This window comes from Melospiza georgiana, chromosome 4, assembly GCF_028018845.1.
Source record: "Melospiza georgiana isolate bMelGeo1 chromosome 4, bMelGeo1.pri, whole genome shotgun sequence".
NCBI classification, from domain to species: domain Eukaryota; kingdom Metazoa; phylum Chordata; class Aves; order Passeriformes; family Passerellidae; genus Melospiza; species Melospiza georgiana.
The window spans coordinates 22,202,713-22,218,598 of record NC_080433.1 but is presented as its reverse complement, the minus strand read 5'-3'; the positions used below and the strand labels follow the sequence as shown (position 1 = coordinate 22,218,598).

Here is a 15,886-nt window from a genome sequence, read left to right as displayed (position 1 = left end):
CTTAGAACCAAAAAATGCTGCATCAAAGATTGGGAAAAGAAGGTCTTGGTTTATTATGTGTCTTACATGTTTATTAGAGAATAAGCTGGAATTTATTAGTGTAGGACAGCATAAAATTTGTAGTCAGTACATTTATTGTTAAAATATTAGAGCTCAGTAATGAAATTACCTTGATCTGGGGATGAATTTAAGATCCATAAGTTAACCACTGCTGAACTCTTTTCCACCTTAATTTCAAAGTCTGCCCTTTATACTGTCATGTATATCAAGGATGTCTTGTATTTTGTTCTTTCTGCCTGAGCCCTCACTGTATTCCAAGAAAACTAAACTTTTGCTAGGGAGCTCCAGACACAGGAACACTTGCAATGAGTGTTGTAACCATGGCAGTATTTTGCATCCCACTTGTAACAGCAGAGGTCATGTGCACTCTGCTTAGCACTTCAAGTGCATAAAGAAAAGGAAGAACTGATTTTAACCTGAGGGGTGTCCCAAACTGGCTTGCTATACTATCACACAAATGTCAATGCTGGCATGAGGAAAGAGGGTGGCACAGAGGAGGCAAGAACAAAAACAGAGCAAGGAATAGGTAAGGGGAAAACCACTTATTTTGGCATCATTACCATTTTGGGTGGCTTCAAAGTTCTTATGGAACTGATGTAGGAAATAGATTCTTTTTGCTGTCAGAGTGGATAGATGATAGAATTGCTGCCCATTTGATTCAGTTTCATCAGCTTAAATGAACTACAAATCAGAAATAAATGAGAAATAGTTGGCCGAATGAAGAAGGTTGAGGGCAGACTACAGAAAATGACCAAGTGGAGAGGCAATGATTTCCTTTTAAGATCCTTAGAATTCCAGGAGTGATCATAAGCATCAAAGAAAGAACAGAACTATTAGGGTGAAACCAGGGAAAAAGCAGCTGTAACTGGTGATCTGTTTCCTTATCTTTGCCTTTTCAGTACAGAGAAAAAAAGATGTAGAATTAGTCATGAAAAGAAAGTTTGATTTTTAACTGTAATGATGCTAAATAGCACAGTCCAGAAGATAGTCTGCCATGCTTTCCAGAGATGGAGACCTAAAGTTGTTGTTGATTTAACTGATGGCTGGTAATGATGTATTCCCTTTCTCAAAATACATGCCTCTCTATTGCTTAAATACATTGAAATGACTGCTGATGTAGGAAAAAACCCATACTGTGTGTATGTTAAAGCAGTCAAGTATTGTATAGAAATTGAGAAATGTGGAAGTGTATTTTGAGAAAGTTTGACTCCTTGACAATGTAGCACTAATGAATTCTAATTCTAAATTTTGTGTGATCTGGTCTGGAAGGATTTTCACAAATACTCTACCTTGAGTATAATAGCAGCTCAACTATATATAAAGTCATATAATAGCAGTTCTGTGTCTCTTATTTTAAGCCTTGTGACTGTTGGGATATTTTTAAACTCTGAGTTCCATACTGCACCATATTGGTGGCTTTGATATAAATGCATTGTCATGCACATTAGCATGTGCATGGTCTAGGATCAGAGCTGTATCTGCAACATGACTTCTGTTAATGAAAAATAACTAGGGTGAGAGATGAGGAAAAAGTAGTAAGGTTCTTTTTCACGGTGTTTGATTCAAATAGTACAGTTAGTAAAATCAGACAGTACCCAAACCAGGAAAAGCAGCTTTCAGATATTATACCTGCATAGGAAAATGTTTAACCCATTTACCTCTGCTGCAGGTTTGGGGGCTTTATTTTTATAATTGCTTACAATCCTCACTGGATTAAAACAGAAGTTTTCACAGAGTCCTGTGGACTTAGCCCAAAACCAGTTTCTACTATCTTGTAGATAAGTTTTGAAATTCAAGAAACTTCCAAGACTACATTTCCGTTGTTTAAATACAGTCCTATGTATATATATATTTTAATGACAGCCAAATAAATTACACAAGAGTAATAGTTTTTAAATCTGGTAAACAAGGATTTTATGGAGTCATGAACTTTGAGCAAGTTTACTTGTTAGACTACTCTTCCCTTTTTACAGGCTCATAACAGGTCTGTGAGTTTTTAAAAGTCTATCTTGCTATAAGTTTCTTCAATACTATTGTGAACTTAAGAATAGATTTTTTTAAAAACTGCTTAGGGATTTGCCATGATTCTAAATGTGATACTAAATTAGAAGACAAATTTGTTTTTCAGTTACAAAAACATCTACCGTGAGCTGGAACAGAATATCAAAACAGCAGATGCTGTTGAAGACTTGCGGTGGTTCAGAGCTAATCAAGGCCCAGGGATGTCAATGAATTGGCCTCAGTTTGAGGTAAGGTCACAGTACTTAAACCACTGAATTGTTTTGTCTACTTTTTTCCTCTTTGCTTTTTGTAATATATCATTCTGATGTAATTCTTAACTTCAAGCTTCCAACACTGAATCTTTTTGTTTTGCAAGTTATATTGTTTTCTTATCTCAGTTTTCACTGGGCCACCACTTTTGGAGGTGATTATGTGGAGCACCTATTTAAAGAGAAAAAGGCTAAACTAGGAAACTACAGTGCCTTTTTCTAAGCTTAAGTGATTACTGAAGTTCTTAGCCATTGTTTAGTTGATACCTCTCTGACACCTGCATATATTATCCTTTATGTTTTACTTTTCCCCTTTGGTGGGAGATTTCAGTTTGATTTTCCTTGCTGTTAGCAGGTAATTGTAGCATCTGCTGCCAAGACTCTGAAAAAGTCTGAACTAAACAGTTCAAAATTTGAAATTTGATACTTAGAATTCAATACTGCTCTATTTAAAAAAAGTTCCACATTTACCCAGTTAGTAATTTTATTGCTGGATGCCATTTTTGAAAGAAAGGAGTTTTTCTAAGTAGTGGTCTGTTACCGTGGCCTACAAGAAATATGTACAAAACTGTGTCAGTGCAGATCATACTGCTCATGTATGATAGCTAGAAGTGGAATGAGTTGGACCAGAATCATGGGTTTAGTTAAAATAAGTTCTAGAGATTAAATTAATGGAGTGGAAGCATAAACTCTGGAGTGTTTCACTGCTCCCTTATTAACCATAAAGGAAAATAGCACTTGTTTTGAAAATACTGAGTAACTTTAGATTGGAGGTTTGAGGAAGAAAATTCATAACAGTCCTGTAGAATTTCTTTGCCTGAAACACTGAAGTGCAGTTACTTCTGTGTGGGGAAATGACTATCCTTTTTCTTAAACATTATAATTAACTAATTAAATGCTCCTGTTTCCATTTTCCTAATCAAATTTTTTCTTGTTTACATGCTACAAGGATGATGTAAGTAAAATGTCATGATCAAATGACTATGAAATTGCATTGTAAACTGCAAATATGCATAGGTCAGTGGTCTTTTAACTGTGGTAACTCAGAAATCCAATATGTATTTTACAAAGTTAAAATAATGAGGTATTTGAAGAACTGTGCAGAATGCACAGGACTGACTCTGCTACATGAGAGTGGTAGCAACTCTGAAAACTTCCATTTCCTGATAAAAATATGTATCTCAAATGCCATCTTTTGTATAGCAAACTCTCTCCTGACTTTTTTTACTTTTAAGACTTCGAGGAAGCATGTCTCAGCATAGGATATTTGCTTGCATTATTTGCTTGCATTTTGTTTTCTGTTGGTTCCTGCCTTGTATCAGTATAGCACATATAGTATAACAGGATATCAAAGCTTAACTTTGACTTGATGCAGGAGCTGTGTTTTAGGTCTCACCATGCCTGTCCCATCTGCCTCTGAATGGTTCAAAACATCAAGAAGGGTCTGCAAGGGGCATCATTAGTCTTGTCAATACTTGTGTTGATTTGAGCCTTAACTCCTATATATGGCTTTTTAGGACAATGAATTTCACTAAATCCAGAATGAATTACTTTTAGGGCTTAAATCTTAGGAACAGATTTAAATTAGCTTCTTCTTTGTAAGTCATCTGAGAGTTGTTCTTGAGAAGTAAGCCCTCTCTTACAATGCCTTTTTTAATTGAATGTTAGAGTTATCTTTTAAAGCCAGATGTCTTGGCATTATTTGAAACTGTGAGCCCTCACAGTACATCTTTTAAATATCTGTCCTGGCCAGCTCTTTTGATGGCTCCAGTTGTGTGCCACATGTCTGGTATTTTAAATCTTTTCAAGGGACTCAGAATACTAAACAGGGAAGTGCGGGTAGCTGGGATTTTGTGAGTAGCACAGACACCTGTTTGCACTACTGGAGTGGGAACCAGATGAGAATTGTACGTGAAATGTTTGGAGTGAGTTGTCTTTAGTAATTATTGATAGTGCTATATATATAGATGTATGTTCCATAAGTCAGTCTGAAAATGAAATGTGGTAATTACTTGTTTAATTTAATTTCTCAATCACGTTTTGCATTCGTTGGTAGGAGTGGTCTGCAGACCTGAATCGCACTCTCAGCAGAAGAGAAAAGAAGAAGGCTTCTGATGGAGTGACTCTGACTGGCATCAATCAGACAGGAGAACAAGTTTCACAGCCTAACAAACATAGCAGGTAGCTTTTTTTATGCCTAAAAACACTAACTGGAAGATTGTTGCCTTCAAATGCACTAAGCTCTACAGGATCAAAAAGTCACTGTCCAATCAAATGATAATTATCTGCGAGCATTTTTAGTGATGTCTCTGCATTTCACAACTAAATTTGGAAATTATTCTTCATTTTATAGCTCTCTTTCCATTGGGAGCTGAAAGAAACCAAGCTTCATGAGAAACTGAACTTTCTGTACTTGATCTGGTGGTCTCTTCCTACCTTCCTATCTCTAGAAATGACAATAATACTTTGAGGTCTTAGTTTGCAAAACATTTAGTCACACCAGAATTCGGGATGTGATTAATACAAAACTGTTAACATCAACTGCTTTAAAAAGGAATGAAGCTGGCCAGAAAAATTGCATTGCCTTTTATTGCAGGCAGTAGGAAAAAAGAAATTGTGGTCCACAAAAGATATTCTAATTGTGGAGGAATGCTCCATATGTGAGACTTTCCAAGCTTTCTTGAGTCTTCTGCTGCATTTGATAGATGTTTCTGCTGCATTTAATAGATGTTTTGGTTTTGTTTAGTTGTTTATTTAAATCTTTTTGACTGAAGGAGGGGTCTGCTAAGAAACTGCTTAGTGGGACACCAGTGGTAGTGTTCTCTTATACAGATAGGGTCACCATAATGCTTTTTCTTTTCCAAATTAGCAGTCTTAGTGTCCAGAGTAACACAGTGCAGTCAGTACAATCAAGTTACAATCCCTTTGAAGATGAAGAAGATACTGGGAGTACTGTCAGTGAAAAGGAGGACAATAAGATCAAAAAGTTGGTGAAATGTTGTTTTTTAATTGTTTTCACATTTGCACTTTCTCTATCCAGGGTTTTCTATTTTCGGTTTCTATAACACTACGCTGGTCAGTGCATGATGAGTTTTTAAGCGGTTGTGTGAGCAACACTGTAACCTAACTTGTCTTTCCTAACAGATGCCATATCTGTTGCTTCATCTTTGGTTTCAAACTACTGTGGTTATTGGCAGTTGCTAACAGAACTGCTGTTGCTTTTTTTTCCTTCCTTTCCCAGTCCTATAAAATGTTAAAACTGATGTGTTTTTCTAGTGAAACTGCTTCTGGAGCTTTACTGCTCTGTGTCTTCTCACTGAATAAATCTGCTTTTAAGATGCTTTCTTTTTTTGTTTAGGACCTTCTCGAGCAGCTGCCTGTTGCTTCAGTGTACACTCTAGGGATATTCCACTCTATTAACTGGCATGTGCATGCTGAACAGTGAACTTCCCTTTAAATGATGAACTTGTTGCAGTATAATGAAGTTCTTTATTGGTGGATTACAATATAGAAAAAATGTTGGAAGCTATTGTAGAGGTGCACAGTGGTTTGGGAGGAAGGTTCTGCAAAGCAATTTAAATGTCTTACCTAAACCAGATAATCCCTCTCATTGACTGTGGCATCCCTTTTACCTTTCCAGAGTAAATAATCTCATGGATTATGTGGATTTTTTTGAGAGAGAGGTCCTTTGAGTTTGTGGGGAGATTGACATGTGTGTTAGTTTTTCCTTTTTGTAACTTTTTAAATGCTTTGCAAGAATGTTTTTATTTTTTAATGGGGCATTGTCAGTTAAAGGTAGATGAGAAGATACCAGAAGGAAAGTTTCAAAGCTGGGCTTTAGAGTGGAGTTTATCATATTCAGGGTTGTCTTAATGGTGTTTCTAGTCTCCTATTTTAAAAGTGGAAAATAATAACTTCAAATTTGATTTTCAGTGTTAGCAGCTATGAGAAAAACCAAAGCTACCCTACAGATTGGTCTGATGAAGAGTCCAACAACCCCTTCTCCTCCACTGATGCAAATGGAGACACCAATCCCTTTGATGAAGACACTCCTCCTGCCATGGAGGTGAGAGTACGTGCACTCTATGACTATGAGGGCCAGGAGCAGGACGAGCTCAGCTTTAAGGCTGGTAAGTTTGCAATGTTCACTTTAAAATAGTTATCACAAAGGAGAAAGGCAGGCAATTTTTTCTCTCTTGACATTTTATTTTCTCTGGATTCTCTGGGTGTACAATTCCACATGCAGGATCCTATCTAACCATCATCCCTCCTACCAATACTTTTTGGTCTCCCCTGTTTGGCAGCGCTGACTCCTAAGCTCTTTGAAATGTGTTGAGTTGCCTCTGAGATGCTCCTTTCTTCCTATCTTAAGTGAAACAAAACTATCTGCAGAACTGAAAATCCTCTCTCTCCCTTTTCTTCCTTGATGACAGTAACAGCTGCTGCTTTTAGCTGTCTGGAAATGCCAACCCTACAGAGTTGTTTTTTAAAGGAAAATACCACAGCAGCTATTCTTGTATTAAATCAACTGATACCTTCTCTGTTTAAATGAAAAGCATCCAATTTTTGGCATCCAGCTTTCTGCACTGCTAACTTTTTAGGGTTGAAAATTTAGCCATGGACAGATACCTTTTAAACTGTCTCTGTTCACCCCTCTTCAGTGTATGTTAAGCACAGGGATTGTCTTTACCTGGGTTTTTTCAGTCTTGTGTTGTATTAGGGTACACTTTGTACACCTCTTCCTTCTTAAGGTGTTGTATCTCCCTTGAGCCCTAAACCCTTTTTTCCCTCACTGTTACAGGAGTTGAGGGAACAGAATAGATGCAGCTGATGGGGGGGACCCATCACACAGTTTCCACACACAGGGAGGTGACATCAGGGTGTGATGGCTGCACACCACAGGTGCTGCTGCCTCCAGCTGAAATCTACCCCCTGTTCATGACTTTCAAGCTAGTTGTGCAGCTGTCTTGCCCAGAATTGCAGGAGACATTTTCCAGCCAGGAATTCAAGAACAAGATTGCAGGAGTAGTTTAGCAAAAGCAAGCAGAACTTCACTTTGTGCAAATGAGAGAGATAGACACTCTTTGAGTTTGTCTCTTTTCCTATTTGCTTGTCATTTATTCCCATCTCCTGTAATAGAAAAACAGGATTCAAGTGTTGAAAAGAAACTCCAGAAAGATTTTGTCTGCCTCCCTTTCAACTAGGGTTACTTCAAGTTAGTGCTACTTCTATACCACCTGCTGTGGTTCTTAGGTGGATGTTAGGGCTTAAAGTTAGGAAACCAGACCATGTTGTAGCTAATCAGGGAACTGCAGGATGTCTGTTCTGCTGATGAAGGGGCTGCTCAGAATAGTGTGTCATATTCTAAATGCAGTTTGTGCTTTCTGAACCAAACACCCCCCAGCTCAGGTGGTGGTACTGTGCCTTTAACTCACCATTTTCCTTTATTGTTAGTGAAACCACTGAACATCTGACTTTTCTTCTTTGTAGACAAGTATTGTAGGCTTCCAGAGTGGAGGAATGGGTTACTTGTCCGTGAACTTTGCTGAATTGTGCCCTGACAGAAGTTCAGTAGTAACAAAACATCTGGTACTTCTGTGTAATGCACACAAGCTCAAAGTTACTTTTCATTCTATAGACTTTACCTGCTCTGTTTTTCTCAGCAGGGGATGGAAGCATGCTAATCCTCTTGAAATATATCTCTGGTACCTGTGAAGCAGCAAGGGTTTACAGTAATGAGTATTTCCTTGGCAAAACCATGCAGTGTTTATATACACAGATATAATGGTTTATATACACAGATGTAATGGTTAAATACAAAGTCAGCTGGTGTGTGCTGGAGTACCAGCTGTGTCACTTGCATTAAACCACTGAACCAAGTGGCTCTCACTGTGTGAGGTCTGTAGAAATAAAGCAGAGGAGCTATGAACTGTGAGATATATGCAGACTTCACTTAAAAAGAGTTCAGTACTTTGAAAGAAGAGCATTAAAGAATATTACAACACCAAATGATGTCATTGATACAGTTGTAGGAAAGGGATGATGTGCTAGACCATGATTTCCCTTAGAGATGCTGAATTAATAGGATGGCTACTTAGTTATTTGGCAGAAGTGTTAGTGTGACTAGCTTTACATTGAACATAGAAAAACTAAGGAGAAGAACTTACTAGGTCAGGTGGGAGCCAATTTAAAATGTACTCAATCCTGTGTTCCTCTGTAGATATCTCTAGGCTCCTAAGCAGCTGTCAACAGAGGATTAATACATTTTAAGGATTTGTTCAAATGTACATGGATATTCTCAGATAGGATTTCCTTGGGTATTCAAAGAATTTACCTACAAAATGCTTCTAAATGTATCTTACAGAATATATGCTGTCACAGTTTGATGCTGGTGCAATGCCAGTGCTCCCATGAAAATATATGCTCCCTGGTGCCTGCTGTGAGATGTGACCAGGAATAGAGCAAAGCAGGCTCCAACTTAGGAATAAAGAAGAAAAACTTTATTAACCTACAACTATATGTAAAAAGAAACACACAGAGAACTCAATTAAAACCTTCCAAAACCATTCCTTCTCCCCCCACCAAATTTCCAATACATCCACCCCTCAGATCATCAACTCTCAGTCCATCACCACCCCTTAGATAATCAATTCTCAGTTCATCAAGGAGAGAGGAGTCCCTCTTGTGCCATAGGCTTCCCCTGGAAACACAGTTGAGACCTCTTGTGTTTCCATGTCACACGTGGCACCGCCCAGAGATCATTTGCCATCGTGACATCTTCCTTCCATGCCCAGTGCTCTCACCACTGTGCATGGACCAGAGCTGCTTCTAGGGTTCCCCTTTTAAGGATGCTTTGCCCAGTTCCACTTTCCACAGTCTCTCACTTTTGGGACACCAGTCTCCCCCAAATTCACCCCCTGGGGCCGAGGGGTCTCGAGAACAGAGATCTTCTCCTCCTTCCCTAAAGACGGAGGGCACCAACCACCCTCGTCACCCATCGCCTCTGTTCACGCACTCCTTCACATCACATCACTGCACTCTCTTGGCTCCAAGCCATTGCCTCCCCCTAAATGCAGTCTCTGTGTCACAGGAAAAATGGTTCTGTCCATGGCTATACAAGAAAAGTCCAGCCAAAGGCCACTCCATCATCCCTCCCACCTAAGATTCTTCTCAACTTCTCTCATGGCCCATTTCCTCTTATCTCATCTTTATCTCTCTTCTCATTCAACTCCAGGAGGATCCTCATTTGTAAGGTTTCCATCATCCAAGAAAAGGGTTAAAAATCTCAGGCTCTGCCTGTCCAGAACTCCCACAGCAGGGCAGTGTCTCCCCCCACTCTCTCTCTCTCTCTCTCTCCCTCTCTCTCCTGGGGTGGGGTGTGGCTGCCCGATGCCTCTGGGTGCTCCTCCACCCTTCCATCCTGCCGGGGCCTTCACCTCCCCTCTCTGCCCCAGGCCCGGCCTACCTCACCCGGCCCATGGCTTCCCCTCCCCGCCCAGGCCGCAGCCGCCAGGGCAGCTCTGACTTCTTGCACCAAGGGAACCCAAGAGAGGTTCCCCTGGGAGTGCTCTGCTTTTAACCCCCTGTGTTCTCGGAGGCGTATCCATGTCCTCAGTGGCCACACCAGGGGCCAGTATCCAAATCTGAGCGCCTATTGGTTTGACCACAGCATCCCAAAAAACTCAATTCCTTTTCTAACCAGGACACATGCTCTGCATGGTGTCCATTAAATGTACTTTAATACACAAAACTCGTTTTTTTTAGTGGAGTACCTTTACATCTGGTGCTTTTTGTTTTGTTTTTTCTCCTGGCAAACAGCTGTAGGAGGCTTCCAAAGAGCAAGAATAACTTTATTCATATCCTATGAGAGGTTTCATAAGCATGTAAGAGGATGGGACATAATTATTTACAATATGTCTGTCTCGCCCTCCTGTGGCCTTCAGTGGCTGAGAATAGTGACAGTAAAGGTTGTCCCTGCTATGTTGTCAGAGTATGTTATTGTGTGTTCTGGTTTTATCATCACAGTGGTTTCATTGTAACTGCTGTGCAGATGACACTTAAAAGTGTTAATATTTTCTTAGGCCTCCAGGATCACCAAGTTTCCAAGCCAAGCTTTGATACAAATGCATTTGTTAGGGCATACTGTCATTGAAATGTGAAATTTGAGTGCTCTTTGTTTCCACTCTTTATTAACACACGCTTCATGGAAAGTTTGAAATTGTTCACTCCCATTCTGCAGCACTAGAAAAAGTGGAAAAGTTGTAACATATTTCCATAAACCAAATAGAGTCTGAAGTGCCAAACATTTGTTCACAATGGGTATTTATTAGTTTTCTGATAAAAACTAGAAGAGATGAAACTTTAACCTTTTTATGGAAGAGAAAAGCTATAAAGATAAGTATCTTGAGAAGATTTAATAGGAGCCTTGTCTATTTCTACCAAAAAAATTATAGTCCTTAGGCTAGTTTATATTCTCCTAAATGACACCAAGACTCTCTACTATTTGAGACTGTAATAAGTGATTAATATATTCATCATCTGTTTCCTATTGCTAAGATAAAACACACATCAGTTTTATCTAGGGAAAACATTTGACACAAATTAGTTGCACAGGAGGAAATAATTGTTACTTAATGTGGCCTTTTTTGCCTGGCTGAGGTGGAGCTTCCTTTGCTCCTATGGAGCATCTTGGAGTCTGCAGGCTCTCAAAAGTCAAAGTATTCCCTGAGGATGTGCAATATCAGATGTGCATTGCAGTCAAAATGAAGTTATCTTATAGTTTAGACATTCAAGAATGGATAATCTGGAAATTAGCAAGCTAATTCTGAGCTGTTGAATCTCTGTAGCATTTTCTTCCATGTTTTCCTTAAAACCTTAAGACAATAAGCCAAATGAAACATTTATTTGACTTTCACTGAGTTGGGGAAAATGTTCCTTCTTTTCTTCAGGGGATGAGTTGACCAAAATAGAGAATGAGGATGAGCAGGGCTGGTGCAAAGGACGCCTGGACAATGGACAAGTTGGTTTGTACCCAGCAAACTATGTGGAACCAATCCAGTGACAAAGGACAAAATAAACACAGAAGTGTCACAAGAGCTCTGTAGGCCTGTACAGTGTATTTAGGTGAAGTGAGAGGAAACTGAATGGATGTATAGAGTGTATATATTTTAATGAAATGTGAGAGCTTGATACCCAAATAAGGCTGAATGAAAGACAAAAGCTTGACATTGTTCTCACACCTTGTACCCAATGCAAAGGAAAGGAGTAAGGCTGAAAAATAGTATGATAGGAAAAATACTTTTTAAACTTATTCTTCCCACATGGTCTGTTATTGTGGATCCTAAATATTTTTGCATTTTCTATGCTTATGCCTCATCCTACCCCAGGTATGTGGCTTATGCTCACTTTTGTTTAATCAGTTATTTTAAGTGACCTTTCAGTAACTTGCAACTTGAATTTTAAAGATTGATAAGAACAAATAAAGAATTAACTATAATAATGTCTGAAAGATGCAGTATTTTTTTATTTAAATGCTATGTAGTTAAGCACCTTTTTTATGCTTTATCAATTAATACTTAAATTATGACATAGATTTAGTTACCATTTGACTGAATGAAAGCTTTTTCCATGTTGTAGTAATCTTTCTGTGTTGTCAGCATGGCTTGAAGTTGTAAATGGAGTTGTAAAACAAAATTCTGTATTTAATAAATATCTGTTACAGAAGGTTATTTGTAGCAGAGATATCTGCAGGTGTCATGGGTTGGGATTCTATTACAAATGTTCTTTATGTGGGTTGACACTTGAACTAAGAGTTTTCCATCTAGATCTTAAGTGGCATTCAAGAGAAATATGAATTATGCATAAGCCCCAGAAGAGTGGCTATTTCCAGCTCATGTTTGCAGGGAAAAAAAAATCTCCTTTTAACTGCTAATGATTTTTAGGTAATTTGAAATGTTAAATCTGTGAAGGCTGATTATCTTGAACAGAGAAGACTGTAAAATAGACTAAATGCTTTTATTAATAGCCTATCTATTTTGTGTATATGTACATATAATTTGATATTCCAGAATATGAAGAGCATGGCTATTAGTTATCAAGCCTTTTGGTGTCAATAAGATTTAGACTATTTTAAGAGTTTAAATTATAGGTATATTTAAATCTGCTTTCCTGTCATATTCATTACTGTACCATAGACAAAGTATTCTGTGATAAGATTTTTCAGAAGTACAGTAAATACACTAATATACTCAAAATCAGTATTTGTGGATAAATTAATGAGTCAAAGTATAAACTAGCTTTAGTCCAAACATGGATTATTGTAGCAGAACACTGTAAAATCTACATTTGTTTGCAGTTACAACTTGGCCAGCTGTAGTTGTGTCAAATATTCACTTGTGACATTGAAAACTGGGTTGTAAAAACTACAGCAGATCTGTGTTAAAGCTAAGTATCAGGTAAGTAGATTTGCCATGTTAGGAAGCTACACTGTAATGAAGTTAACAAATCTTTTTTGAGGTAACTATAAAACACTGTTGGTAATCTTGGACCCTATCATTTTTGAGCTTATAGATATATTTAGTCATTATTTTCAGTGAATCCAAATGTGCAAGCTTAGAAAGTGGATGTATGTATATGTCTGTCAACAAAAACTTACCAACATATTTGTTCATCCACAGGACAGTTGCTAAAATTGTCAGGAATTACTGGTTTGGGTCTCTGTGTTGTAAAATATTTTAGAAAACAATAAAGTCTGTTAATCTCTTAAATACATAGAATGCACCTTTTACTATTTCAATGTGTGTCAAAGTACAAATAATCTGTGCATTTCATTGCAATTCATAGTGACAAAGCCTGCATTGTGTAGAAGAGCCGCAAGCAGGAGTGTGACATGGGTGACATTGTGCCATTTGCAATAAAGGGAGGTGCCATGCACAGGAATTCTTGGCAAAACATTCCAGCAAAATCTTAATGGAAGAAGAGAAAACTGTCTTTTATGGGTTACAGAGTCCACTGTGATGCTGCTTTCTGTGGTGTTGTCAAGCCTCAGATAGCGTGGGTGAGCAGCTGAGCTTTTTATTTCTTCTTAAATAAAGTATCTGAATATTTTCTGCCTTTGAGTTTTCTTGTTGACTGGCAGTGATTAATGTAGTGCTGTTTGTGACAGCTGGCTGAGGGTTTTCTGTCATCTCCCCCATCAACACCTGCTGAGCAGCAGATCCCAGAGGAGCACAAACACCGGCACAGGGTCTGTTTGGAGGCCTTCACCAGTGGTGTCCCCCAGGATTAGCTGTTTAATATATTCATCAGTGCCTTGGGGTGGCTCAGTGGTGGCACAGAGCTGGGAGGAGCAGCCAATCCCCCCGGGGCTGCACAGCCCTTCCCAAGCACCTCAGCAGGGTGGAGAGATGGCCAGAAGAGCCGTCTGAAATCCAGAGAAGGAAATGCAGGGTCCTGCACCTGGGCAGGAATAACCCCGGGCACCAGGACAGGCTGGGGGTCCTGGTGGGCAGAGAGCTGTCCCTGAGGGCAAGGACACCTGTCAGAACTCTGTAAGGGACTTTGGCAGGTGTTTCACACTGCTGTGATCCTGAGTAACTTACTGAATAATCAATAAATAATCAACTGCCACCCTTCTGCTCAAGGTTTATTAAATCTACAAGTCCATTCAGGAATCCCTCTGGAGGACACACAGGTATCCTCCCACTCTTTATTACTGTAGTCAGTAAGTGATTAAATGTTCATTTAGTTCATAGCAGTTTACTTCAGCTTTTGTGAAGGACATTAGCAAGAACTCTTTGAACATCCAAGTCACTTGTTACCTCAGCTAGATCATCTTGACACATGAAATCTCCAAGCCTGCAAGGTAAAACACCAGATCACTTGTGAAGCACTGTGGTGATAGACACTTCTACAATCTGTAAGCAGAAAACACTGAAATCTGACTGCCCTGGCAGAGATAAAATGTGGCAAAGGCAGGTGGGTTTTGCAGTGGGGTGCTGCATGCAGCTGGAGCTTTGTGAGTCTCTTTTAAATCCCAGTAGATAGCAAGAGCTTGGCCTTGCACTGGCCATGGTGTTAGGATGTAGACCCTTCCAGAGTGGAGAGCTCCATGAAACCTCACCTGTTTGAAGTGATTATGCTTCATGATATTATCAGGACAAACACTGCATTAGTACTAAATTCTCTGTTCTCGGCCTGCTGTCTCTGTGTGGTTAGACTCAGGATGGCCTTGAGGCAGCCCGCGCTCCAAAGGACAAAAGGAGTCTTCAGATTTTTCGGTCTTCAATATTGTTTATTTTTATCTACAAAGTTGTCTCCCAGCCTGACAGAGGTCTGCACAGCAAGACAGCCATGGGCACACTGACCTCCCTCTGGGCAGTCGTCTATTTTTATACTAAAAACTACGTATAAGATATTTACCTTTACCTTCCAATACCTTTTACCCTTATTGACAAGTGCAGATTTAGTGTGAACCAATCCCAAAGTGCCACCATCACCATCAAAGATGGATGACAAGAAGGAGAAGAAGGAGGACAGGACACGCCCTAATTCCTCCATCTTGTCTCCTAAAACCCCCCTGTACCAAAATTTCAAAACCTGTGTTTTCACCCTGTAATTAATCAATCCCTTCACCACTTATCCCCAAGTGGTCCTCTCATCCTCACACAGGTGGCACATTCTGTGCAGGGTCAAAGTCTAACCACCAAGCACTTCTGGCAACATTCCAGGATTTCCAAGCCCCCCAAGGGTTATCTCGGCAACTCTGGACATCAGGAGTGATGTGCTGAGTTCCCACACTAAATAAAAAAATTGAACTGTTTCATCAATTGGTTTTTAATGTAGATCTTAAACTTCATTTCCATATGCTGGGAGAAACATTTGAATGCTTCATCTTTCTCTTCTAGGGAAGGCTTTTTCTGTATGAATTATTTGTACTGCAGTGATACATCTATGGCTGCTGTCCCTTTGAGGTCACCATTTGCAGAGGGCTGGCCTGAAACCTGGTGGACTGCAGTTGTCACGAGGCAACATATTTACAGCATGGCTGTGAGCAGGGACAAACTTTGCTCAGTGTGACTGAGCATCAAGGGGCATCAAGCAGAATTTGTACTTACCTAAGGGACCCTTTGGCTCTGAAAAGCAGTGAAGATGTAGCTGGCATGGCCTGGGACTGTACCTATATCCCACCATTTTGCAGCTGCACCATGAGGAGAAACCAAACAAGGAGGGAGGCTTGATAATAACTGGCAAACAGCACTGATAGAATTGTACAGAACTAAAAGCTTTGAGTATTGGAAATAGCAGCAAATGTTTTGAACCTTTGAGAACGTAGCTGTTCACTGAGGCTGTAATGGCACACAACTCCAGGCAGATGCAAGTGCCAATTTCTGGTTACCAAATCAGCCAAAGAACAGACTCTTCTCAGGAGATGATCCCAAATGGTTCTCCCTTGTATTTCTATGCCCTGGCAGGGCTGTCTGGCCAGCTGCAGGAGCCCAAGCCTTGCTGTGGCAGTTGGATAGGTGAGAGTAGGCGAAGGTTACTTTTCCTGTGCT

The 15,886-nt window shown here is 39.6% G+C and overlaps 1 protein-coding gene across 3 annotated transcripts in view; it reads left to right on the top strand.

The window, feature by feature from the left end:
* Positions 1-13,436, top strand: part of PACSIN2 (protein kinase C and casein kinase substrate in neurons 2) — a 55,680-nt gene extending 42,244 nt beyond the window's left edge. For 2 of the 3 annotated variants that reach the window (XM_058022488.1, XM_058022489.1), the window contains exons 7-11: positions 2,189-2,309; positions 4,387-4,511; positions 5,200-5,316; positions 6,264-6,460; positions 11,279-13,436. In XM_058022488.1, the coding sequence (XP_057878471.1) occupies positions 2,189-2,309; positions 4,387-4,511; positions 5,200-5,316; positions 6,264-6,460; positions 11,279-11,391 (673 nt within the window). In that variant the 3' untranslated portion in view covers positions 11,392-13,436. The remainder of the gene's footprint in view (positions 1-2,188; positions 2,310-4,386; positions 4,512-5,199; positions 5,317-6,263; positions 6,461-11,278) is intronic. The other variant, XM_058022490.1, reaches the window with a different exon arrangement.
* The last annotated feature ends 2,450 nt before the right edge of the window (positions 13,437-15,886 follow it).